The sequence below is a fragment of the Lissotriton helveticus genome, chromosome 10 (assembly GCF_964261635.1).
Source record: "Lissotriton helveticus chromosome 10, aLisHel1.1, whole genome shotgun sequence".
In the NCBI taxonomy this organism is placed as follows: domain Eukaryota; kingdom Metazoa; phylum Chordata; class Amphibia; order Caudata; family Salamandridae; genus Lissotriton; species Lissotriton helveticus.
Window position 1 is genome coordinate 1,154,008,915 of NC_136071.1, and position 26,130 is coordinate 1,154,035,044.

The following is a 26,130-nucleotide window of genomic DNA, read 5'->3' on the forward strand; positions in this document are numbered from 1 at the left end:
TAGCAGTATACCTGCAAAACAGGCAACATATATCCCTGTTTAGGGTACCCGCAATTAAGGCTTTCATGGAATGGCTCAAAAGAGTTATTCCACCAAGACTACCACCTTCTCCAGTCTGGAACCTCAACATAGTACTCACCAGACTAATGGGGACACCTTTTGAACCTATGCATAGGTGTGAAATACAATTTCTTACATGGAAGGTGGCCTTCCTTATAGCCATCACCTCCCTCAGGAGAGTGAGCGAATTACAGGCATTAACAATACAAGAACCATTTCTACAGTTACACCAGAATAAAGTGGTTCTTAGAACAAACCCAAAGTTCTTGCTTAAGTAATTTCAGCATTCTACATCAATCAGCCAGTGGAACTACCAGTCTTTTTTCTAAAGCCACAGACGGTAGCAGAGAGGGCCCTACATACACTAGATGTCAAAAGGGCAATATTATACTACATAGAAAGAACACAAACTTTCAGAAAAACCAAACAACTATTTGTAGCGTTTTCCCCAACACATAAGGGCAACCCTATCTCTAAAGCAGGTATTGCCAGGTGGATTGTAAAATGTATACAGATATGTTACATAAAGGCAAAAAGAACACTAACTGTTCCCCCTAGAGCTCATTCTACACGCAAAATAGGGGCATCTATGGCATTCTTAGTGAACATTCCCCTAGATGACATATGCAAAGTAGCAACTTGGTCTACACCGCATACCTTCACAAAACACTAGTGATGACGCGCAGGCAAGACAACAGGCAAATGTGGGCCAGGCTGTATTAAAAGCTTTATTTCAAACTGTTGCAACAGACACCGGTGACCACCGCTAGGGAGTTAACTGCTGTGTAATCTATTCATAATGTACCATCTGCAGCCCATATGCCTCGAACGGAATATGCTACTTACCAGTATGCATCTGTTCTTGGCATAGAGGGCTGCAGAGTGGTACATGCCCTCCCTGCCTCCCCGGTAACCTGTGTCTGTTCCAACATTATCTTATTTAGATACACTTACATGGGCATCTCTTTCTGTATCCTGTCATACTACTCCATCTAACCCTACTATGGCAAAACAATCTAAGGAAGGAGCCGATGCCCATGCGCACTATCACCGAAGGGAGGAGTCACCAGCCTTGTGACTACAAAAGACTTCTCCAAGAGAAAAACAAGTGCAATCATCCGAGCCCAACACCAGATGGCAATCTATTCATAATGTACCACTCTGCAGCCCTCTATGCCAAGAACAGATGCATACTGGTAAGTAGCATATTCCATACAATCCGACCACTTCCACATGATCACTCTCCAACAGGTCCTCCCACTGCTCCAACAAGGCAACTTCCTTGCCACTCGAGATCTCAAGGACGCCTACTTCCACATTCCTGTTCACCCTGCTCTCATGAAATACCTACGGTTCATTGTGGACGGTCAACATTACCAGTTCAAAGTCCTCCCATTCGGAGTCACAACAGCAACCAGAGTCTTCACAAAATGGCTCGCAGTGGTAGCAGCCCACTTAAGAAGACAACACATTCATGTGTTTCTTACCTAAACGACTGGCTCATAAAAGCCAAGTCACGTAGCGATTGTGTACAAGAAACACAAAACACAATCTAGCTGATGCACAACTTCGGATTCACAATAAACCTCACAAAGTCACATCTCCAACCATCCTGCAACCAACCGTATCTAGGTGTAACAATAGATACTTCCAAAGCCCTTGCATACCCCAATCCTGCCAGGATAGCCAGTATGGAAGCTATCATAACATAATTTCAACCGCAACACTCACTACCAGTTTGAGTGTTCATGCAGCTAATGGGGATGATGACCTCTTCCATCTTAATTGTCCCTTAAACGACTCCAGATGTGTCCATTACAGGAATGTCTAGCACAACAGTGGAACAAAGCTCAAGGTCAGCTTACGGATCTGGTGTTGGTGGACAGCTGCACATATTGCGTTCTGCAATGGTGGAACACACAATCTTTCCAAAGGGTGGCCGTTCTTCGACCCGGTTCCACAAATAGTGCTAACAGCGGACGCATCGCTGACCAGCTGGGGAGCTCATCTCTTAAACCGTACCATTCAGGGTATGTGGTCCCCTCAACAGAAACTCCTCCACATCAATCACCTGGAGTTACTGGACATATTTCTCGCTCTAAAATCTTTTCAGATACACCTTTTAAGCAAAGCTGTCCTCGTCAGGACAGACAATATGACAGCAATGTACTATATACAATAACAGGGGGGGACACTGCAGCTTTCTCGCCTAGCTCAAAGCGTATGGAGATAGGCCATTCCTCCAAAAATATACCTCTTATCAGAGCATCTACCTGGGATACACAATCACATTGTGGATCTGCTCAGTCTTCAACAACAGCAGATTCACGAATGGAAACTTCATCCGTTTTTTAGGTCTCGCCTACGCAGCGCACATGCGTTGCCTAGGAGACCGTTAGCCGTCGTATAGCTCTTTTTCCATGCACATTCTCGTGCTTGTGGTGGCATACAGCTTGCGGGAGTGCGCAGCGGCGCGCCACAAGCACGAGTATGTGCTTTGAAAAACAGCTGACTGCTCATACACGCGTCACTCCCGGGCCACCAAACACGCTCTGCTATTTTAAGTCCATTCTCCTCTGTTGCTCTCCTTCCCACACCTCACTTTACACACTTCCCTTTTTCCTCTTCTTTTTCCCCTTGTGTCCCCCACCTTTCATTTGTGATATCCGCCTTCTCTTCTTTTATTTTTTAACCCAATTCTTTATCCTCTCCTCCCCATCCCACTTATTTTTCTCTGTTACTGTGTGTCTTGCCCATCTTATTTTTCAACCCTCCCCCAATAAACATGGCGGCTTTCCCTTTCGTGACGCTGAAGCCAGCCCTGGATAACTCCCGCTGAGCCTGGTGTGTGTAGGTGAATCCTGGAACCCGTAGAAGAAAAGGACTTTTACTTTCACAGGAAGTGATCGTTTGATGCGGAGGTCTCCTCGAAACGCTCCAATTGTACCACGGTCTAAGAATATTCCAGTGGCAGATTTCCTCTACCTGCTACATATTTTGCAAGCGTCTTAATCATGTAAGTATAATGACTGCCATATGTTTCCATGAGTACTCCGGAATTCATGAAAAATTCCATAAGTGTCTTAAATTTCCTCCAAGTATAAGAATAATTCTGTGACTTCAAATTTCAAACATTTCACCTCCTCTCTTTGTGAAACAGGCACTACACACAGTCACTTGTTGCCACAGCAGGTGGAAACGTGAGCTGACAAGCAGGGCCTGGTGTCTGCTCTTTCTCCAGCGTCACCTTCCTCGGAGTTTTAATAATCAGTAGCTCATCTGAGCACATCCGGTGGGCAGCCTCGTCTCTCAGCCCTGCTGGGGCTTTGATGCACATGCTACGCATGCGCAGAGCTTTCAAGCGCCAATAGTCGACTCCTTGATTGCTAGTGCTGCATTAAACCACTTAAATAAAAATAATACTGGGCACAGGTGACTCCGTACATAGGAACAGCAATGCATTCCTGTAAACTGACAAACCTTTGAATGCTTAGCCTGGGCCTTGATAAATGCAAGAACTCTGAGAATCCCCCACCCCACAATTAACAATTAGTACAGTCCTGCTAATGACTCCTGTCCCTGTACAACAATACATTGAAGTAAAGGAAGGATTTTGGACAGAGCCTGTGGTGCAGAAAACCTTATTTACATACAAAGCGTAAAAACTACTTCCACGCGTGTGTCCTTATGTCTGGAGTAAATTCCTTATTTTTGGGGTATTTTCAACTAACGACTTTCGGGAAGCTGTGGCTCCCAGCTGTCCTAGGCATAATCCTGGAAGTCTTTTGGGAATTCCTTACACTCATGCATTTATGCTGGTGCACATATGCTCATACGAACATCTTTAACGAGAGCCCCTTAACTTGCTATTTTGTTTTTCTTCATGTTTCTACATCCGGAAAACATTTTTCTCAGCTAAGAAATTCTACTGCCTACACCTTCAAACAACTTTGGGGATGTTTCCTCTCCTATTGAAATTGATTTACACTGCCATTAGCAGGGGTACATCGCTAACGTTTCGTCATGGGGATGTGGTGACAAAACCGTAAGTGTGTGGGTGTGTGGAAACATTTCTGGGCATGCCCATTCCCCGCCCATGGCACTCCTATGTAATATCACACTTTAAAGGAGCGTGGAGGATGGCTCAGCGAGATGAGTTACCGCAGAAATCATGCAATGCTTTGTAAATGGTGTATTCAAATCATGACCAGGCAGACTCCGCTTCCATCCTTCTGAAATGAATAGATAAAGTATAAACAAGCATTGGCATATCCAATGGGTCTCGCCTTTGGGACCTTATAATTATTTAGTTATGCAGCACAATATCCTTGGTGCAACAACATCAATTGTTGCATAGCTAAACACTTATAAGGTCCCAAAGGCGAGACCTATTGGCTATGCCAATGCTTGTTCAAATGTGGGGCCACCCAGACATAGATCTGTTTGCCACACATTTAAACACAAAATGCCCAAGCTTCGCCTCCAAGTATCCACGCCCACTGTCCAAAGGCAATGCGGTATGGATGAACTGGTCAGGCCAGATTTACGTACGCTTTTCCGCTTCTCCCGCTCATTCCGTTACTGGTGCGCAAGATCAAACAGTCTCTCACAATGATCCTGGTTGCTCCAACGTGGGCCCGACAACCATGGTTCACAACACTGCTGGAACTCTCAGTAGTTCCACACCAAAAGTTGCACCTTTCCCCAAAGCTTCTCACACAGAACCATGGAGAGATAAGACATCCAGATCTAGCTCAACTGAACCTAGCGATCTGGCTCCTGAAGTCTTGGAGTTCGGTTACCTTAATTTCCCACCAGACTGCATGAACGTCATTAAAGAGGCTAGACGTCCTACCACTAGTGCATGCTCTGCAGCTAAATGGAAAAGATTTGTAGTTTACTGTAATAACACAATCAATCCACTAGATGCTTCAATTCAAAACATTATTTATCTCCTGCATCTACATGTAATCTGGCATACACATCCATACAATTACATCTTGCTGCTATAGCAGCTTACCTACAAAACAGACAACACTTGTCATTGTTTAGGGTACCTGCCATCAAAGCATTCATGGAAGGCCTTAAAAGGATAATTCCTCCCAAAGTTCTACCCTCTCCAGTATAGAATCGAAATGTTGTCCTTACTAGGCTCATGGGTCTCCCATTTGAACCTTTACATAAATTGAGTTGTAGTTCCTCACATGGAAAGTAGCTTTCCTTGTGGCGATCATTTCTCTTAGAAGAGTGCATGAACTCCAGGCATTAACCATACAAGAACCTTGTTTCCAAATACATCACAACAAAGAGTGGTGCTTAGGACAAACCCTAAATTCTTACCTAACGTAGTTTAGACTTTTCACCTTAACCGGTCTGTTGAACTCCCAGTCTTTTTTCCTCAACCAGACTCAGTAGCAGAACGGGCTCTTCATACACTTGACGTCAAGAGAGCTATTCTTTACTACATTGAAAGGACAAAACCTTTCAGGAAAACTAAACAACTTTTTGTAGCTCTCTCGCCACCACATAAGGGCAAACCTATATCAAAAGCTGGAATTGCCAGGTGGATCGTTAAATGCATCAAAATATGCTACCAAAAAGCAAAGTGTACATTATCCATTCCCACTAGAGCGCATTCCACATGAAAACTACGGTCATCCATGGCATTCTTAGGAAATATCCCCATGGAGGACATTTGCAAAGCCGTAACATGGTCTACACTGCACACTTTCACAAAACACTACTGTATAGATGTGCAGGCAAAACAGCAAGCTAGTGTGGGCCAGGCTGTACTAAGAACACTTTTCCAAACTACTGCAACCCAATCAGTTAGCCACTGCTAACGGGGTAACTGCTGTATAGTCAATGCATAAGTATATGATCTACAGATCTAGAGCTTCTCGTTGATGAGGCGCTCGACGTGATGTTTCTTACGGAGACGTGGCAGGGGGCAAATTCAGATCCGGACATCATAGAGGCTATCCCCCCTGGATATACGATAGCCAGAATTGATAGAGCAGTGGGCAGGGGCGGAGGGATTGCAGTAATTACGAAAGCTCCCTATGAATGTATTATGGACCCCCTATCAGTGAGTGATAGCAAGGCTGGTTGTTTTGTTTTAAAACTAGGCCCTATTTTTTCAGTAACTGGGATCCTTATATATAGACCTCCAGGACCCTTAGGCAATTTCAGGGTGAGTTTGCAGGAGGACGCGATTAGGCGAGACAAACTCCTAGTTTTGGGTGACCTTAATATTCACTTCGAGGACCCCAGGAATAAGGAGGCTGCTGAGTTGCTCCAGGACTTGCAGTCTATGCACCTGGACCTAAAATTTTGCTCCCCTACGCATCAGCAAGGACACTTGTTAGATCCGGTGTTTGCTAGTTTGGGGAAGGTGGAGGTTAGGACTCCTTTACCAGTTCCTTGGTCGGACCACTTTTTGGTACCATTTAGCATAGATATGACTATAGAGGAGAGACCGAAGGGGGTAATTAACAGCTATCCATGTAGGAAGTGGAAAAACTTTACCCAGGATAACTTTAACAAAGAGTTGAGCGAAGGGGGCCGTCCAGGAGGATTTCACAGTGAGATTGCGAGATTGCGAGTGAGAACATGGAAAGGCGTATCCTTAATGCCCTCAATAAAGTGGCACCGTTACTCTTGAACAGAACTGAGAATAGAGAGCAGAAATCTGCTCCATGGTTTACCCCCACCCTGCAGCAGGCTAAGGCAGGCTGCAAGCGACTGGAGAGGAGATGGAGAAGGGGTTTTCGAGCACAGGACAGACTGTTATATAGAGAAGGACAGAGGAAATATCAAATCCTACTTAGAGGGGCTAAAGCCACTCATTATAAAACTGGAATTGGGAGAGCTGAGAACTCCTCAAAGGAGCTTTTAAAAATTTATAAGGAGATTTCCACCTTGGCTAGTTTAACAACATCTAGCAATGACTCGGTGGAAGAATGTAATAGGGTGGCAGAATATTTCTCACAGAAGGTGAGGAATATCTACTCATCGTTTTCTGGTACTCCTGGGAGTGGAGTTGATTTTGAGGTACAGTTGGAGACAGCAAGTTGGGGCAGAGACTGAACCATTTTTCAGTACCCCCTTCTGAGAATTTAAGTAGTATCTGTCTCAGTGTAAAATCTGGCTCCCCAAGAGACCCTGCTCCTCCCAAGGTGCTGGGGGAGAGCTTGGGGATTCTTGAGCCATATATCAGGCATGTCCTTGAAATCTCATTCTCCTCACATACGTTACCAGTAAATTGGAAAAGAGTTGTAGTTCTGCCCATTAGGAAGAAACCAAACGTCAGCCAGGATATTCTAGAAAACCTGCGGCCCATCTCGTTGCTGCCTTATTTAGCTAAGGTAGCAGAGAAAGTGGTCAATAGATCGGGTCTATTTCGCGCTATATAAAACTCTACAAAAAAAAAAGTGGCTAATCACCTACACCCCTCTCAATCAGGGTTTCGGGCAGGATATTCTACGGAAACAGCGCAACTAAGGGCCATGGAGACCATCAGGCAAGGAGCTGATGCAGGACACACCATGGCACTGATAATGTTAGATCTCAGTGCAGCGTTCGACACTGTGGCGCATTACACCTTGCTGCAGTGTCTGAACAGAGGAGGTGTCTCTGGTCCAGCTCTGAGTTGGCTAAAATCTTTCTTAGTAGGTCACAGTTTTCAGGTTAGACGAGGGACATCTCACTCCAAGGACATTGTACTGGAACAGGGGGTTCCTCAGGGCTCGGCCCTGAGTCCCACTCTGTTTAATTTATATATGTCTCCACTGGCGGAGATAGTCTCCTATGCTGATGACACCCAGCTGCTGATCTCCTTATTCCAAGCACCTTCGGCTGAGGCATTCAACTTTAGAGCAGGTATGCAGGAGCTTGCCTCCTGGATGGATAAGAACTGCTTGAAGTTGAATGGAAATAAGACGGAGATGCTGGTGGTAGGGGGGAGATAGATCCCGTTGGACTTCAGAATGGTGGCCGCCGAGTCTGGGGCCCACCCCCGTACCTTGTACCGAAGCTAAAAATCTCGGGGTATGGGTAGATCCCTCCCTCTCTTATGACGGCCAGATCCGCCGTTTAGTTGGGAAATGTCTTGGAGTCTTAAAAACCTTACGTAAAAGCATTACATATTCTCCCTCTGGAGGCCAGGCAGACGATGACACATGCTCTTATTACATCTCCTCTTGATTACGGGAATTTACTATATCTGGGAACTTCAGCCAAGAATCTGGGAAGGTTGCAAGTTCTTCAGAATGCGACAGCACGTCTGGTTCTGAGGCTGCCTAAAAGAGCGGCGTCGAAGCCAGCCCTTGAGTCTCTCCATTGGCTCCCTGTTAAAAAAAGAGTCCTGGTTAAGTCACTACTTACATGTCACCGTACCCTCCAGAACGTGGCTCCGCCATATCTGGGGAATTTGGTCACGAGGTATGTACCAGGAAGGTCCCTTAGATCCTGTGGGACCGGGCAGCTGGTAATTACTAAGATAAAGAAGGCGAGAATGGGCGGTCGCTCTTTTCATTTTTTAGCAAGCCAAAACTGGAACAAACCTCCTATATCTCTTAGATTAGAAAGGTCGGAAGCGAACTTCAGGAGGCTACTTAAAACTCACTTGTTTACTGTATAGCTTTCCTTTCCGCTGGTGGACTGCTCTCCTGTTAGCCCTCTCACCCAGCGCGGGGACACGCCGAGATGGCGTAACCAGGCGCTTTATAAATTTCCTTTATTTATTTATATATATGCCTCGAATGGAAAATGCTACTTACCAGTATGCATCTGTTCTTGGCATGCAGAGTTGTGGATTTGTATATGCCCACCCGCCTCCCCGGATACCTATATGTGTTGCAGTACTATCTTACTTAGGTACATTACACATGGACATCTTTTTCTATTTCTTAATAACTCCATCACCCTTTATGGCGAACACAATCTGGAGTTGGAGTTGATGCCCTTGCGCACTACTAACCAAAGGAGGAGTCACCTATCTTGTGACTACAAAGATTTCTACACTAACAAAGTTCAAACATCCAAGCCCAACACCAGATGGCGATCTATGCACACGTATACGAATCTACAGCACTACATTTCAAGAACAGATGCGTACTGGTAAGTAGCATTTTCCTTTCTTCCATAGGATAACATTGACTGTTTTTTGTATGAAAAGTTTTTAAGTGTGGAGTTGGAAAATCTATGAAAACCTTTAAAACTGTAACTTACTAACAAAAATGCTTTTACTTACCTGTTTAAAGGAAATGTCACAGTGCCATATTGAGGTATACTGCACTGTGTAAGAAAAGTAATCTGTAAAGTAATTTTCTTGATATTCCACTAAAAAGCCTATACAAAGTATATGTACTGTATTCCCAAAAGCATTGCATTATTTTATTGCATTTCCCTCCTTCCCGCCCGATCCGACGCGGTGATTAGCACCGACTGACATGTGGCCAAATAGGTGCCAATTGGGGGTACAAGTTACAGTTTTGGGTACACAGGCCCTGGGAACCTGATTGGCAGGGTCCCAGGGCTCATCAAGTCAAAGTGCAGCAGTAGTCTGGCAAAAAGTGTGTGCAACAGAAACCCAGCTTCATACACACACTACTTTAAGTGATTGGCCGGTCGAATCCTGTCTCGTATACCTATAAAGGTGCGTTCTGTAGTAGGGGAATCTCTGTGATAGTCATAATCATGTAAATAGTCCCGCCCATGTGCGTGGACCCCGGAGCACTTCAATAGATATATAGTCTCTTAAGATGTCTTTCACTGCAGTCCTGCATAGACACTTAAGAGAATAAAAGACAATAATGCAGCCTGAAAACACCAGGCTACTCTGGCCATTACTTCATCCTGAATTGAAACGGATAGCCAGGTAACAGTCAAATTAAACTATTTTACGAAGTTTCACACATAGAGAAACTCCCCTTCACAAAAATCCCTTTTTCATGATAGAGATGAAGGGTTGGACAGACAAGCCTCATAAGCTGCCATTATATGTCTGCAAATGGATACCGTGCCTTTAAGGATCCTTCCAGAGACCCTTGGTATCCCATGATGTGCAGCCAAAGGCCAGTTACTTTCAGTTCTTTTTTCCGGCTCCTGCTAGCAGGACCCTGGAGTATTAGCTCTTCATTTTTTGAGCTTTTTTATTCACTTTTAGTGATTATTTCTGGATTTTTTCAGTTTCACTCTACGTCTTTGGCCTTTATCTACATTCTGCTGTAGTTTTTTGGCAGAATTTCTGCAGTTTTCTGGTCTCTATGCTTTCTCTATCTGACAAGTGCTTTGACTGCAGTTGAAATAAAGACCGAAGCTGAAGCTCACAGAGTTTGTATTCTGTGCTTGCATGTGTCTTATGTCTTTGACACCGGTCTTCTCTGTAAAATCTTTTGCAGGCGCCCTGCGTACAGGGAGAGGATTCGACTCCCAGGGTTGGAGCAGGGAAGATTGAAGGCATCTTCAGCCTCTGGGTAAGGAGAGGGTAGGTCCTGTGCCAAGTCCCATGCTGTGACCTCTGGGGTTCTCCCCTGTAGGAACGTGACTGAAAAACAACTGGTTCCGGTCAGCGTCGAGGACGGCGACGTCGAGGGCAGGTAGGGCACTGATATACTCTGTTGACCCAGGACTCCGGTCGACGCAACGTTAAAGGTCGACGTCGAGGAGTAGACCTGGAGGACCTCGACGTTGTGGAGATTATGGACGTGGACTTGAGTGTGGACGTGAGTGTGGACGTGAGTGTGGACGTGAGTGTGGACGTGAGTGTGGACGTGAGTGTGGACGTGAGTGTGGACGTGAGTGTGGACGTGAGTGTGGACGTGAGTGTGGACGTGAGTATCCACACGACGCGGACTGAGGCTCGACGTCCAAGTACAGCTTTCGCTCGACGTCCAAGTACAGCTTTCGCTCGACGTCCAAGTACAGCTTTCGCTCGACGTCCAAGTACAGCTTTCGCTCGACGTCCAAGTACAGCTTTCGCTCGACGTCCAAGTACAGCTGGCGCTCGACGTCCAAGTACAGCTGATGTCGACGTCGAGGGGTCATTACCGGCGGTCGACGTCTAGGTCCCGTTCCGGGCTTCGCTCCGTGGGAGCCTATCATTGGCGGCGGGGACTTCGTGTTCCCAGCAATGTCTACTCTTGACGCGGAGCAGTGGATCGCCGTCGAAGAATCCTTTTCATCGGGAGTCTGAGGCTACTTACACGTGGCCCGCTCGTAAGTGAGGGACGTTGGTCCCTTCGCTTAGTTTGGAGTATTCACGTACCTACTCATCATCTAGGTCGCCTCCTGCTCCGCCCCCACTGGGGATGCCTCAGAATTCTCTCCGGCCCCTCTCCCACCCACCGCCTCAGGGGCCTTTGGCCCCCAGCCTGCGACCCCCGTGGAACCTTGATGACCCAGAACAAGGTCTCATTTTGGGGAGTCGGTCACATGGGCTCCGCTGTCTTTCATTAGGTCCTGTCATCACCGTTATGGAAGGTCTTGGTTCAGGCATACCAGGGATGCATCTTCCACGAGTACGGGGAGGTGCTCTCCTACTCTTATGAATTTCCCCAATAGCGGGTTGTTCACTGTTTGGCAGTATTGAACTTTCGTCCACTGCCACCTGCCAGGAGGTTCTGGCTTCGAAGCTCCCTGTACAGTCAACATCTGTGATGTTTAAGAGACTACAAATTAAACATAAAAAAATAAAAAAAGATTCGTCCACTGCTTACGTTCGTGCCGGGTTTGGAGAACCAGCAATAGTACTGTTTAATTTTGCCGAAGTCGGACCCTTCCTTCCTCCGGTTGGACCCTACTCCTGACTTTGTCACAGGGGTGGCAGCATGCAAACGGCATGCTGTGGCCCGCTCTTGCTGGGCCATTGTGATAGATCCCTGTGTGAGTTCCTTCATCAATTTGTGTATCTCCTGCCCAGAGACAGGAGGGAAGCCTTACAGGAGATAGTCTAAAGGGCCTGATGGTTTTGGATCTAACCATCAGCGCTTCAGCGGATATTTCGTTCCTGGCGACCCCCGGGTATTGCCATGGTTTTGTTCTACGATGACATACTTGTATTCGTCTTACATCTCTGCAGCCTGCGGCACAGCAGTGTGTTTCTAATCTCGCGTTCTCTGGCGCAACTCTTTGGCTCACATGCGGGTAGCGAGGTGGCCTGCATGAAGTCTGAAGCGGAGACTTTGAAGGTTGTAGGTTTGGGGAAGCATGGAGAACGGCGTAAGGCCTTCCGCCCTTTCTTGCGGCGTTTTTCCTCCCAGATTTTTTCTGCGGTCTCGGGCCGCCATTGAATAATTCAGGACAAGTGGGTGCTGCATATTGTGCGCAGTGGATACGCAACTTTACCAGTTCTCCTCCATCAATCCCTCCAACTCGATCACGCTACATACGCGAGTTGTAAAAGGAGGCCGACATCCTCTTCCAGTAAAGGAAGATAGAATCAGCTCCTCTGGGACAGAAAGGACAAGGATGGTACTCACTGTTCCTTCTAGTGTGCAAGAGAGACATGACCGCGTTTGGACCCAAGTTCGACTTGCGACAAGCCGACACGTGGGTTCAAAGAGTAAAAATTCCGGTGGTTGTCCCTGCATTAGATTTCCCCTCAACTTCAGAGAGGCTGGCTATGCGCATTAGATCTGCAGGACGCAGATTCTCACTTACAAATAGCGGGTAAAATATTGCAAGTTCCTGCTTTTCAGTGGGCAGCAACCATTATCATTTTTGTGCCGCCTTTCGGCCTGAAGTCAACACCTCGGATTTTTCCATACGCAAGGACGTAGTGGCTGTGCATCTGAGAGGGAAAAGTGTCTTTGTATATCTATATCTGGACGACTGGTTGATCAAGGCATCTACTTTCAATCTCTTACTTCGTTTGGGTCTCCGCATCAACCTCACGAGGTCTGGCTCGGCTACTGTACCCTGTCTACAGCACATCGGAGCCACAACAAATGTGTGTCCGGAGGAGAGGCTCAAGCTCTCATGATCATGCCCTCCCCAACGGTGAGGCCGGTCTCGTCTCTCCTGGGCTTTATAGCTCTGTGTCTTTCCCTCTCCAATGCACGCCTCCATATGAGACCCCTGCAGAGATGTCTGGAGGATCAGTGGACCAAACACTGGGGGTTTGGAAAGACTGGATTCAGCTGTCACGAAAAGCTCCACAGTCCATCCGCTGGTGGTACTCCCAACGAAATCTCTTCTGGGGGATTCCCTTCCGCAAAGAGATGCCCATGGAACCCTTAGTGATGGTTGCTTCTCTACATGGCTGGGGTGCGCATTCTGACAGTCTTCGGATACAAGGAACATGGTCACCGAATGAGACCAGGTTCCACATCGTGTTCATGGAGCTTGGAGCAGTCAGGATGGCGCTAACGCCGTCCAGCCGTCGTTTTCACACCTGCTTCCTGTTTGTCCAGATGGTCAGTACGACGACACTGTTCTGCCCCTGCAAGCTGGAGGGGGGGGGGGAATTCAGTTCTCGAGTGTTGTCTTGGGGATCCCAGACAATCTGGCTTTGGCTGTTAGCCATGAGTCTGACCAGCATGGCAATTCACCTTCCCTGTGTTCACAATACTCAGGCAGGCGCGCTCGACCGACTCAGTCACGTAAACCACTCATGGGTCTTGCACGACGAAGTGGTGCATGACATATTTGAAGGATGGGATACTACGGGAGTCGTTCGGTTCTCTGCCGAAGAAAAGAAGATGCAGCGACTTCTCCTTCAGGTTCTGCCACCCAGGGATTCTGGGGTGGGCTCTATAGTTCGATTGGTCAGGTGTTTTTTGTTTTTTTTCTCTACGCTTGTCCGCCAATTTTCCTGATTCAGACGGTGCTGATCAAGTTCTCACTCTTACGGGCCTAGATGGTCCCTGTGGCTTAGGAGTGACCCCGTCAGTGGTGGTTCACAGACCCACACCACCGGTCTCTTCTGCCATTTCTCCGTCTTTCGTGCAGGCCGGTCCTTCTAAAGTAGTTTGGCGGATAGAGGGTGCACTCCGGCCTCTTGTCGTTGCATTTAGCGGCAGAGCGCCTGAGCACGTACAGTGCGGACATTTGAATCTCCGTCAGGCCTGTATGGAGATTTTATTAAAAAAAAATAGGGATGAAGGTCAAGCTTCCATCTACACATGTCCTATGCGCTTAAGAGACGAGATTTTACATCTGGTGTGTTTTTAAGGACTTGGATCCTGCCTCCTGTAAGGAAGATGTCCTCCTTCCTTACTTACTGCTCTTGGCTCGATCTGGTTTTCATTGTCATTCCATAGAAGTTCATCCTGCAGTTTTGACTGCTTTTAGGAAATGTCCTTCCCAAAATTTGTTTGAAAATCCCAGTCATAGGAGATTTTCTTGAAGGATTGACGGAAGTGTTTCCTCCCATTCGGCGCCCTTCGCCTTCCTGGGAATTGCAGGTAGTCCTGTCACAACTGATGAAGGAACCCTTTGAACCCTTCCGTAGGGTTTTTTCCTCAGCATCTGTCCTGGATGATGGCTTTCATTGCGGCCGTAACTTCTGCCCGCAGGGTCAGTATGCTTCACGCTTATGTTGTATAGAACCTTATACGGTTTTCATTCCTCTAGGGTAGTTATGAGTACTCAATCTTCGTTCCTTCCTAAAGTTGTGTCAAAGTTTTATGTAACAAGTACGGTTACACTGAGTTTTATTTAACAAGTACGGTTACACTGCCTGCAATTTTTTAGGGGTGTGTTTGTTTCTTCCACCGCTGGGGTTGTTTTTTGGGATGGGCTTGCCATTCTATTCACATGATTGACTATACGCAGAGATCCCCTACTACAGAAGGAGTAGTTTCTTACCTGTAACTTCAGTTCTGTAGTAGGGGTATCTCTGTGATAGTCCTAAGCATCCTGCCCTCCTCCCTGGTGGATGAAACCGTGATATCCTGATGCACCAGCCCTTTCTTTATACGCCTACACAAAGAACTGAAAGTAACTGGCCTTAGGCTGTGCATCCTGGGATACCGAGGGTCTCTGGAAGGATCCTTAAAGGCACGGTATCCATTTCCAGACATATAATGGCAGCCTACGGGGCTTATCTGTCCAACCGTTCATCTCTATCATGAAAAAGGGATTTTTGTGAAGGGGAGTTTCTCTGTGTTAAACTTAGTAAAATAGTAAAATTTGACTGATACCTGGCTATCCTTTTCAATTCAGAATGAAGTAATGGCCAGAGTAGCCTGGTGTTTTCAGGCTGCATTATTGTCTTGTATTCTCTTAAGTGTCTATTCAGGACTGCAGTGGAAGACATCTTAAGAGACTATATATCTATTGAAGTGCTCCGGGTTCCATGCACATGGGCGGGACTATCCACATGATTGACTATCACAGAGATACCCCTACTACAGAACTGGAGTTACAGGTAAGCAACTACTCCTTATTAAATGTCATCTTGCCCCATAAGTCAATATTACATCTAATGTATCTGTAGTTTGCTGAATGGCCGGTTATTAGGGCCATGTGGTCTTGGCAATATCTGCCAGCCCTGTATAATATATATAATATATATATATATATATATATACAATGCCCCTTTCCTAGCATAAAGGCGTCACAGACTTGTTAGGTGAGGAAGGAGTCACCGGGGTACAAGTCTCCTAATAGTTCACATCCCCACCATCGGTCTTTGGGATTAAAGTCTTTGCACCCGTGGTCAGGTAAGGCGAAGCACAAGAAGTCGAAGAAACAACATCGTTCTCTGACTTCCCCTTGCTGGTTGCGCGGCTGAGGATGCGGGTGGTCCTCCCCCGCGTCTCCGGCGGAGCCTATGCAGTCGCCGCCGGCCTTCCCTTCGTCGGCGACTCCGGCCCAAATACAGGAACTCCTGTCGGCCATGACTCGCCTCTTTGGGCTGTCTGGTCCCGCTGGTGCGCCTTCGGGCTCTGCGGTCCCGACTGGGGGTCCTTGTCTTTCACCGCTAGTGTCTCCGGCGCCGCAGGACCCCCCTGGATCCCAGTCAACGCCAGTTGACCTTATAACACCTCCCCCGACGTCGACCCACAGGTGCCACTTCTGACGTCGCCTGCTCCTTGGGGCGACGGCCCTAGTTTCAGCCCCGAATTGGACGCAGCGTCGGCCCGGTGTCGATCGATGCCGTTTTCTACGCCACTCCGGGATTTCTATCCCCATGTCCCTGCTCCTTATTTTAGGCCTGTACACCAGCATGAGGAGTAAGGGGAGGACTGGGAGGAGTCTGAGGACCCTCTTGCAGCTGCTTGCGAGTCGGAACAGAGTTGGGCAGAGGAGTTGGGGGAAGCCAGTGGTCTGAATACCTCACCTGACCATGGCATGCTGTCTCCTCCTACTGTGGCTACAGAAGAGGGTGCTAGTGTGGTGTTGCGTAGGGCAGCCCAGGCCCTACACCTCGTGCTCCCTACTGTAGCTTCAGTCAGCGGCTACTTCTGCGGAGCTGCTGTTTCCCTTTAACGAAGCACTTTGACATTCTTTTGGGCATTTGGTCCAGGCCCACCACGGGGGCTCCCATGGATAGGAACGTGGCCTGACCCCACCTCTCACAACACCCCACCCCTGAGAGCTTGGTTGTCCAAGCCTCTGCTTCCTCGACTGCCTTCCCTTCCGCACCTCTGGATAGGGAATCAATAAACCGGATCAGTTTGAAAAGAACATTTTTTCTTCTGCCAGTTCTGCGCTGCGGTCTGTGAACACCGCATGCCTCTTGGGTCGTTATTCCCACACTCTGTGGGATATAGTGGCACAAGTGTAGCCTCAGTGTCCGGAGGAGGTCCGGACAGCTCTCTCCCGAGCTGTTGCAGAGGGGAGAGATGCCGCTAAGTTCATAATTTGTTGTGGCCTAGACACCGTCGACTCACTGGGCAGACCCATTGCAACGACGGTGGCGGTTCCACGCCATGCCTGTTTGAGGCCGACTGGATTCTCCGGGGATGTCCAAAACACACTTATGGACCTGCCTTTTCATGGCCGTCGCCTTTTCGGTGACAAAGCAGACAGCGCGTTGGATCGGTTTAAGGACTCACGGGCTACAGCCAAGTCCTTGGGACTCGCCTCAGTCCGCCCTCCTCCGCCTTCTGCTTTTTGTTCCTTTGGTGGCACCGGAAGGGGCATCCGGCAGCGTTCACAATAGAGCCACAAGCCTGCACAGTAACCATCCCAGCGCGGCTGCAGGTTCCGCCGTGGCCGACCAAGGGGCCAGCGGACGTGTCAGTCCACCTGCACCCCGGCCACCACTGCCTCCAAACCTTCCTAGTCCGAGCTTTCAGGCCCATCAGACGCCAGTGGGCGGCAGGCTTTGCCATCACCTCCCCCACTGGCGCACCATCCCATTGGACAGGTGAGTTTTTGAAATAGTCAGAAGGGGCTACTCCCTCCCCTTCTAGACTACCCCTCCGACCATGCCACCTCAATACCACCACATGTCGGGGGATCACTGGGTGCTTCTTCAGCAGGAAGTTGCGGCCTTCTTGGCCAAGGGGGCCAACGAACGCGTTCCGACGCCAGAAGTAGGTCGTGGTTGCTATTCCTACTACTTTCTGGTGCCAAAGAAGGACAAGGGCCTGCGTCCTATCTTAGACCTCAGGAACATCAATCCGCAAAGAGAAGTTAAAGATGCTCAGGTCTTGTCTGCTCTCGATCCACAAGACTGGATGGTAGCGCTGGACTTGCAGGATGCTTACTTCCACATCCCAGTCCTGCGAGCCCACCGGCGTTACCTGCAGTTCATGGTAGGCCACAAGCACTTTCAGTTCACCGTGCTCCTTTTTGGCCTTACCAGCGCCCCTCGGGTGTTCACGAAAGTGATGGCGGTGGTCGCAGCTCATCTGCGCAGATCAGGGGTTTGTCTTCCTCCATCTTGACGACTGGTTGTTGAAGGCGGGCTCGCCCCAGGCAGTCGTCTCCTACCTCCAGACTACGGCCGACCTTCTACATTTGCTAGAGTTCTCCATCAACGTGCCAAAGTCGCACCTGATTCCCTCTCGGAAGCTCCTCTTCATCGGAGCAGTTCTGGACACAGAGCAGTTTCGGGTCTATCCTCCCGAACTGCGAGTCTGGGATATTCGGGCTCTGATTTTGATCTTTCAGACCTTGTCCCGGGTTTCGGTCAGAGTGACCCTGAGGCTGCTGGGCCTCATGGTCTCCTGCATCCTGCTGATCAATCATGCCAGATGGCATATGCAGGCTCTGCAGTGGGACCTTAAGTTCCAGTGGGCGCAGCATCAGGGGAACCTGTCTGATCAAGTCCAGATCTCGGAGAGCACTGCATAACAGTTGCAGTGGTGGCTCACGGACTGGCATTGGGTCGACTACAGATCCCTCTCCCAACCGGAGTTCACAGTAGTGACGGATGCGTCCCTCCTGGGATGGGGCGGCCACATGGGAGAGGCGAAGATTAGAGAGCCTCTGGTCTCCAGCGGAGTCCAAGCTCCATATCAACCTTCTGGAGCTTCGGGCGATCCGGCTTGCACTGAAGGCATTCCTTCCCTCTGTCAAGGGGAGTGTAGTGCAGGTATTTACCGACAACACCACCGCCATGTGGTACTGCAACAAGAAAGGTGGGGTGGGGTTGTGAACCCTATGTCTGGAGGCCCTACGCCTCTGAACATGGCTGAAACATCAGGGCATTTTCCTGGTGGTTCAACACCTTGCAGGTTCCCTGAACGCCAGGGCGGACAAACTCAGCCGCAGGTGCATGATGGATCGCGAATGGCATCTTCACTCGGATGTGGCGCAAGATCTCTTTCAGCAGTGGGGAGAACCTTGGTTAGATCTATTCGCCAACGAAGAGAACGCGTAATGTCATCAGATCTGCGCATTGGAATTTCACCTGATGCAGAGGTCTGGCCCGGGACCAGGGTTCAATTCCCGACGTGGCAGGGTCCTGAGCCCAAAATGTCCACGGACTCGATAATTCTCGCCTCGGTGCCTATTCTAATCATGGGGTCCCACGCTGCAACTCTGGGCAATAGTTGCTTAATCTCCACTATGGCGGCCCACCCGCTGCGGGATGCTTGGCTTTCACCCTGGGGATACCCAGTAGGGGTTATCTCACAGGGAAAAGCCAGGACAGGTTCCCAAGGCAAGCGCCTTGATGCCTTCGGGTGATACGTGCGCTATATAAGTCGCAATACATTTACATACATTTACATTTGTTATATACCTGTGCTCATGCTACCATCTGTCCTGGCATGCATGTTGAGCTTCAGCGAGGCTACTTTAACCCAAAAGGTAACAGGATGTAAGTACAGTGCATGGTGCTATAAAGCAAGGTATACAAGGTAGTAAAACAGTTCTCCCCCGGACAGATATTGTGGAATTCATTTTGACTTGCTAGATTTATGCTTCTTTCAGAAGATTACAAATCTGCTGTGCTACTTTGTGTCATAACTGGAACATGAACCTGTTCAAATATAACCAGAAAATTGTTGGCTCTTTGTAACTTAAAGTTGTTAATTACTGTATCTTTTTTTTCCTAGCAAATCAACGCTTGAACAGAAAAAGAGAGACTTTGATGAGCTGTTTTCCTTCCCTTCTTATTCTCAAAAATCCGAAGAAGGTATGTGCATTCACCCTAGAAATGTTGCGCTGTTCAAAGGTATCTCATAAAACATGTAGTGAAGATATTTCTTGGTTAATTTTTTGTGTAGATTCTACAAAACTAGATAGTGATGAAGATTCTTTTCTTTCGCGTACTGCTCCTCACTCTGAATCTACGGATGAGCCTTCATTCACAATTACCCCCAAATCTACAGAGAACCCTCTGAGTAAACCTCCATCTGTCAAAAAGGGTGAGTGAACTAATAACTGACCAGTTGTATGCAAATTCTTTGTAGCCACAGAGAATGGGTTAATGTGTTGTGCTAAGTAAATTGAAAAACATAAGAGGTGATGGCTTCTTGCCAGAGAATCCTTATCGCACTCGTTTCAAGATGTGTTGAAACAAACTAGATAAAGTAGCAAACTTTTTAAACTTTATTTTTACATTAAAGAATTATGCAAGTTTGACTGTAGCATATCCCTCACTTGTCAGTAAATGAACAATGTCAGTTGAGTTTTGCAGCGTGAATCTTTCTGGATTCACTAGGCTGTGCATTATTTCGCGGTCTTGTGGTTGGGTCCGGATTCGTAGTCTTTTCTTCTTTTTTTTTTTTTTTTTCGTAGCCCAGGTGGGCGTCGGCGTCACACCTCCTTGGGTGCATTTCCGGTGACGTCGGCATGTTTCCTGCGGAAGCTCCCACTCTTTGGCGCCATCTTCAGATTTTTTTTTTCCGCGGTCGGGTCTGGATCGTTCCCGTTTGGGCTCCAGACATTTTTGGAGAAAGAAGGAAAATACAGAAATTGGAAAGAAAAATCATCTGAAGACTCCAGGAGACTTCATCGACCTAGAACCAGCAAAGGAGAAGGAGAATTCATCGAGATATTCGATGAACGTCGACTAACACGCGACCAGGGAGGCCCTGAGCGCTCGATGATGGACAACACGCCGTTCAAGTTCTGCCATAACTGCCACCACAAGTACGCGCAGAAGGACCAGCACCCGGTTTGCAACCTTTGCCTACCGGTAAATCATGGAAGCGAGGACTGCAACGCCTGCTCCGCCTTCACCCCGAAGACCCTTCGTGTGAGAGAGAGACAGAGGGTAGCGCACGCCACCCTGCAGGGGAAGGCCCTGACTCCATCCCTCCACGAGCTGGGGATGTCCTCCGAGGAAGAGGACAACGATGCCGCCGAAGACGACAGCTACACGGTCGTAGAGACCGATTACACCAAGACTTCTGATAAGGTAGGAGACTCTCCGGCCCCCAAGAACCCGAGAGACTGAGTCTCGAAAAAACGAGGGCAAGGCCCCGAAAGCGCCGGCGCCAAAACACCTGGCGCCCGCGACTACTCACAGGCCCAGCGGACCCTCTGAGAAGGAGTCCCCGGCTCCGAGAGCTCCCGAACAGCAAAAGTTGTCGAAAATAGTCCCCGAAAAGGATCGATCGACGCCGAGGGAGAAGGACCCTAAAGCACCGACGCCGACCAGAGACCCGAAACCCGGTTCGACGGCGAAGCCTCCGGCACCGAGCCAACCGCCGAAAAGAGCGACCAAACCATCCGACGCGGAACACGCAGCCGAGATGGAGAAAAAGAGAAGGCGCCTCGAGGCTGAAATGGAAAACATCTTGCAGCGGAAGAAAGAATTTGACGCAAAGATGAAAACCTTCACGATTCCACACAAGACCAAGCCACCAGTGGTGGAGGTGGTCGAGGAGGAAGACGAGGTCGCCGAGGAACAAGATGCGGACGTCGAGGTGGTCGACCAGGAAGAGGACGACAGTCCCTACTATAGTTACAACTATGGGGAGGAAGAGGACAGCAGGACGGACGCCGAGTCGGCCCCCTCGGACTTACAGGAGCTGGATTAACTAGATGTCGACACCGACAGCCCAGAGGAGGCGGTCGACACATATCCCTCGAGGCCCTCGCCGCCGGACGACATCGGGGCCTACAACTCGGTGATAAAGTCTGCCGCAGCAGCTTTCAAACTCAGGCTCGACGAAGAGAAGCAGAAAGCAGACTTCCTTCTAGAGACATTGCTCCCCACACAAACAAGGAGCCAGTACCTACCAATGCTCGACAGCGTCTTGGCTCAGGGGAAGGAGGCATTCAGGGAACCCGCAACATGCAAGGCTGTAACTCCCAGAACAGAAAAGAAATACAAACATTCCTCAAAGGACCCACCCTACATTCAGGGCATGGTCTCCGCAGACTCCATTATCACAGCCACAGCAAGAAAGAGGGCTAACGTGCCCACTACTTCTGGACCACCACCGGATAAGGAGAGCAAGAGGATGGATCTGGTGGGCAGAAGGATCGAACGGAATGCCGCGACCCACTGGCGCATGGCGAATTCCAACGCCCTGATAAACAGGCACATGTACCAGATCATGGAGGAGCTGGGGCAGTTGGTGAAGGACCTGCCCCAGGATGCCAGGCAGAAGGCCGAAAAACTGGTTGAAGGGAAGAACGTGGCAAATTCTTGCCTCAAGACGGCCCTGGACGGAGCAGACACCTCCAGCAGGCTCATGATGATGGGTGTCACTGAAAGAAGACACGCCTGGCTCAGGATTTCAGGTTTCAAACCCGAGGAGCAACACAGCATCCTGAACACACCGTTCAACGGCGATACGCTTTTCGGAACAACAGTTGATGAGAAGCTGATTCAACTAAAAAAGGATAACGAAACAGCAAGGTCCATGGGAGCATTGCAGTTCAGAGGCAACAAAAGGGGCACCCCGTCGCGGAGGCCTGGCGGGAGAGGTGGAAACCAGCCAGGTACATCACACCAGGCTTTCCAACAAACGCACCAGGCAGACTCGCAGGCTCAGCAGGGTCAGCAGAAGCAGTCCTGGCAGTACCAACAAAGAGGCCAGTCCTTTCGAGGGAGAGGAAATGGACGTGGACAGAATAGAAGAGGGGGACAGCAGCCCGCCTCTAAGTGACTTCAAAAAACTCTGTGTGCCCGCCCACAGAAAAGATCCCAGGGTGCAGCACGTACAGAGGGGTCAAGACAAGCTAAACCTCTACGACTACATAAGACCAGTGGGAGGAAGACTAAGATTTTACCTCCAAGAATGAAGAGAAATCACATCAGACAAATGGATCCTCAACATCATCCAATTCGGATACTGCATAGAGTTGGAGGGGAGGCCAACAAGCAGAAAACCAAAAAGAAAACAACTAGCAAGCAAGCAGCTAGGGTGTCTTCAGGAAGAAGTAAAGGAACTCCTGCGGAAGCAGGCCATAGAACGGGTACACTTCAATGAAAGAAACAAAGGAATATACTCAACGTACTTCCTGGTACCAAAAGTAGACGAGACAATGAGACCCATTCTGGACCGAAGGTTCCTGAACAAATTCATAAGAACGCAAAAATTCAAAATGACCTCCCTGCAAGAGGTGCTCCCGCAACTGCAGATCGGGGACTTCATGGTCATAATAGACCTCAAGGACGCCTACCTGCACATCCCAATGAACAGAAAGCACAAGCATATGCTCAGGTTCACCATCGGGGAAAGCCACTACCAGTTCACGACACTAGCCTTCGGGCTGAAATCGGCACCAAGGGTCTTCACAAAGTGCCTCGCAGCAGTCGCAGCGCACCTACGAAGGCAGGGAATACACGTATACCCCTACCTGGACGACTGGCTGGTGAAAGCAAACTCATACCAGAAATGAAAGCAGCACACACAGACCGTGACGAGCACGCTCATAAGCCTGGGGTTCTCCATCCATTGGAAGAAATCATCAATGGAGCCGGAACAAGTGAAGATCTTCCTGGGGGCACAAATCGACACCTTACAGGACAAGGTGTTCCCCAGCGAGAAGAGGGCGAGGGCGCTGGTGAAGGAAACTCACCTCTACCGGAAGGGACAAGCTCGGACAGTGAGGACTGCGAGCAAGATCATGGGGATGATGGCATCATGCATCCACCTGATACCAAATGTACGTCTCCACATGAGACCCATTCAAGAATGGCTACAGGAGCAATGGTCACAAGCTACAGGCAGTTGGGAGGATCTAGTGGTTGTGACGCACGCGGTGCAGAAGGAGATGACATGGTGGACCATGGTGAACATAACAAGGGGAAAGCCTCTAACGCCCCCAACGCCAACAGTGACCATAACCACAGACGCATCCCTGAAGGGATGGGGCGCTCACATGGAGGAGCTCAAGGTGAGGGGACTGTGGACGCCAGCAGATGCGACAAAGCACATCAATTACCTAGAATTGAAGACAATCTTCCTTGCACTGAAAGCTTTCCAAACAAGACTGTTCAAGCACAAGGTGTTGCTACAAACAGACAACACCACCGCGATGTTCTACATCAACAAGTAGGGTGGCACACAGTCAGCCACGCTTTCAACGCTGGCGCAGGAGATATGGAGATGGGCCATCCCTCTCAAGATAGACCTGCTAGCCATACACCTACCAGGGAAGGACAACATACAGGCAGACTGGCTCAGCAGACAGACATCGGCATCCCACGAGTGGGAGCTCAATGCTCAAGAGACAAGGTGGCTGTTTGACAGATGGAGAACACCATCAGTGGACCTGTTTGCCACACGCCGGAATGCAAAATGCCAAAACTTCGCACCCAGACAGCCCGAGGAGGGGTCCCTGGGGAATGCCCTATGGATAGACTGGTCAAGGACATTTGCTTACGCTTTTCCCCGATACCGCTGATGCACAGAGTGCAGAGCAAGTGCAGAGCGAGCAACATGACCCTGATACTGGTCGCGCCACAGTGGGCCAGACAGACATGGTACTCGCAGATCATGGAGATGAGACAGTGTGCACCCCACAGATTCGGCAGGAGGAAAGACCTACTCTCCATGCAGAACGGAGAGGTGCTACACCCAGAGCCAGAGAGCCTGAGCCTAGTAGCATGGCTCCTGAGGACATAGAGTTCGCACATTTGAGACTGCCAGAAAGCACCCTGAGGGTCCTTCGGGAGGCACGAAGACCCAGCACTCGGAAGTGCTATGTTGCGAAATGGAAAAGATTCACAATGTGGTGCAGAAAAGAAGGACTTCACAATAAAATGAAGGACTCCACAGTGCTAAAGTACCTGACGCACTTGCTGGAGAAGAACCTTAGCTCATCCTCGTTAAGAGTGCACTTGGCAGCGATAGTCGCCTACACAAGGGGAGAAACGTGCAGAAGTTTCTTCACGTCACAGGTGGTGAAGAGATTCCTGGAAGGAGCGAAAAGGATCGCACCACCCAAGCGGGTGCCGCCACCTGCATGGAACTTGAACATAGTCCTAACGGAACTCATGAAAGAGCCCTTTGAACGTCTTCACAAGGCCTCCCTAAAGATGCTAACTATGAAAACAGCTTTCCTGGTTGCAATAACGTCCTTACGCAGAGTAAGCGAACTTCAGGCACTAACGCTACAGGAACCCTACATACAAATACACAATGATAGGGTTGTGATGAGGACTGACCCACACTTCATGCCGAAGGTGGTGTCCAAATTCCACATGAACCAGTCTATACAGATACCGAGTTTTTTCCAAAAACCAACCACTAGCGCAGAGCGAGCCCTGCACACCCTGGACGCCGGAAGGGCAGTCATGCACTACATTGAGAGGACGAAGGGACACAGGAAAACAAAACAGTTCTTTGTGTCATTCGCCAACAGCTTCATGGGCAAGGCAGTAACCAAAGAGACTATTGCACGATGGATCGCACAAACAATTCAACTCTGCCACAAATGTGCAGGACAAGAGCTAGCAGAGGGGACACGTGCCCACTCCACTACGAAAAAGGGTGCTACAATAGCCTTCCTGGCTAACACACCCATACAAGACATATGCCTGGCGGCAACATGGGCTTCGGTGCACACGTTCACGAAGCACTACTGTGTGGATATACAGATGAACAAGGAAGCACAAGTCGGACAAAAGGTGCTCCAGCACATATTCAATAACCAACGCTCATCTTCCACCCAGCCGCCACAGAAATGAGAAACCGCTACAAAATCTATGCACAGCATGGTGAATCCAGAAAGATTCACGCTGCAAAACGAATAGTTTTCTTACCTGTCGGTGTAGTTTTGCAGCTTGAAGATCTTTCTGGATTCACTAGCGAACCCACCCGCCTCCGCCAAAAAGATGAGACTGGAGAGAGAAGAGGTGGTTAAAAAAAAAAAAAGGACTTTTAAAAGTACAAAGCGGTAAAATATCACCTAAATAGAACGTTGCCATTACTTCGGAAACGAAAGAAACACGGAAAAAAAGAACCCGAAGATGGCGCCCAACAGTGGGAGCTTCCGCAGGAAGCATGCCGACGTCACTGGAAATGCACCCAAGGAGGTGTGACGCCCACGCCCACCTGGGCTACGAAAAAACCAAAAAAAACAAAGAAAAGACTACGAATCCGGACCCAACCACAAGACCGCGGAATAATGCACAGCATAGTGAATCCAGAAAGATCTTCAAGCTGCAAAACTACACCGACAGGTAAGAAAACTATTCGTTACACCTTGTTGGGACTTTAATGTCCTTTTCCAGTGGTAGACCTCTAACAACTGTTCATT

At 48.9% G+C, this 26,130-nt stretch overlaps 1 protein-coding gene across 5 annotated transcripts in view; it reads left to right on the forward strand.

Annotated features, from left to right (window-relative positions):
* TOP2B (DNA topoisomerase II beta) overlaps positions 1-26,130 on the forward strand; it is a 607,938-nt gene that overhangs the window by 524,335 nt on the left and 57,473 nt on the right. For all 5 annotated transcript variants that reach the window (XM_078663968.1, XM_078663967.1, XM_078663969.1 and 2 more), the window contains exons 32-33: positions 19,521-19,600; positions 19,692-19,832. In XM_078663968.1, coding sequence (XP_078520094.1) covers positions 19,521-19,600; positions 19,692-19,832 — 221 coding nt within the window. The remainder of the gene's footprint in view (positions 1-19,520; positions 19,601-19,691; positions 19,833-26,130) is intronic.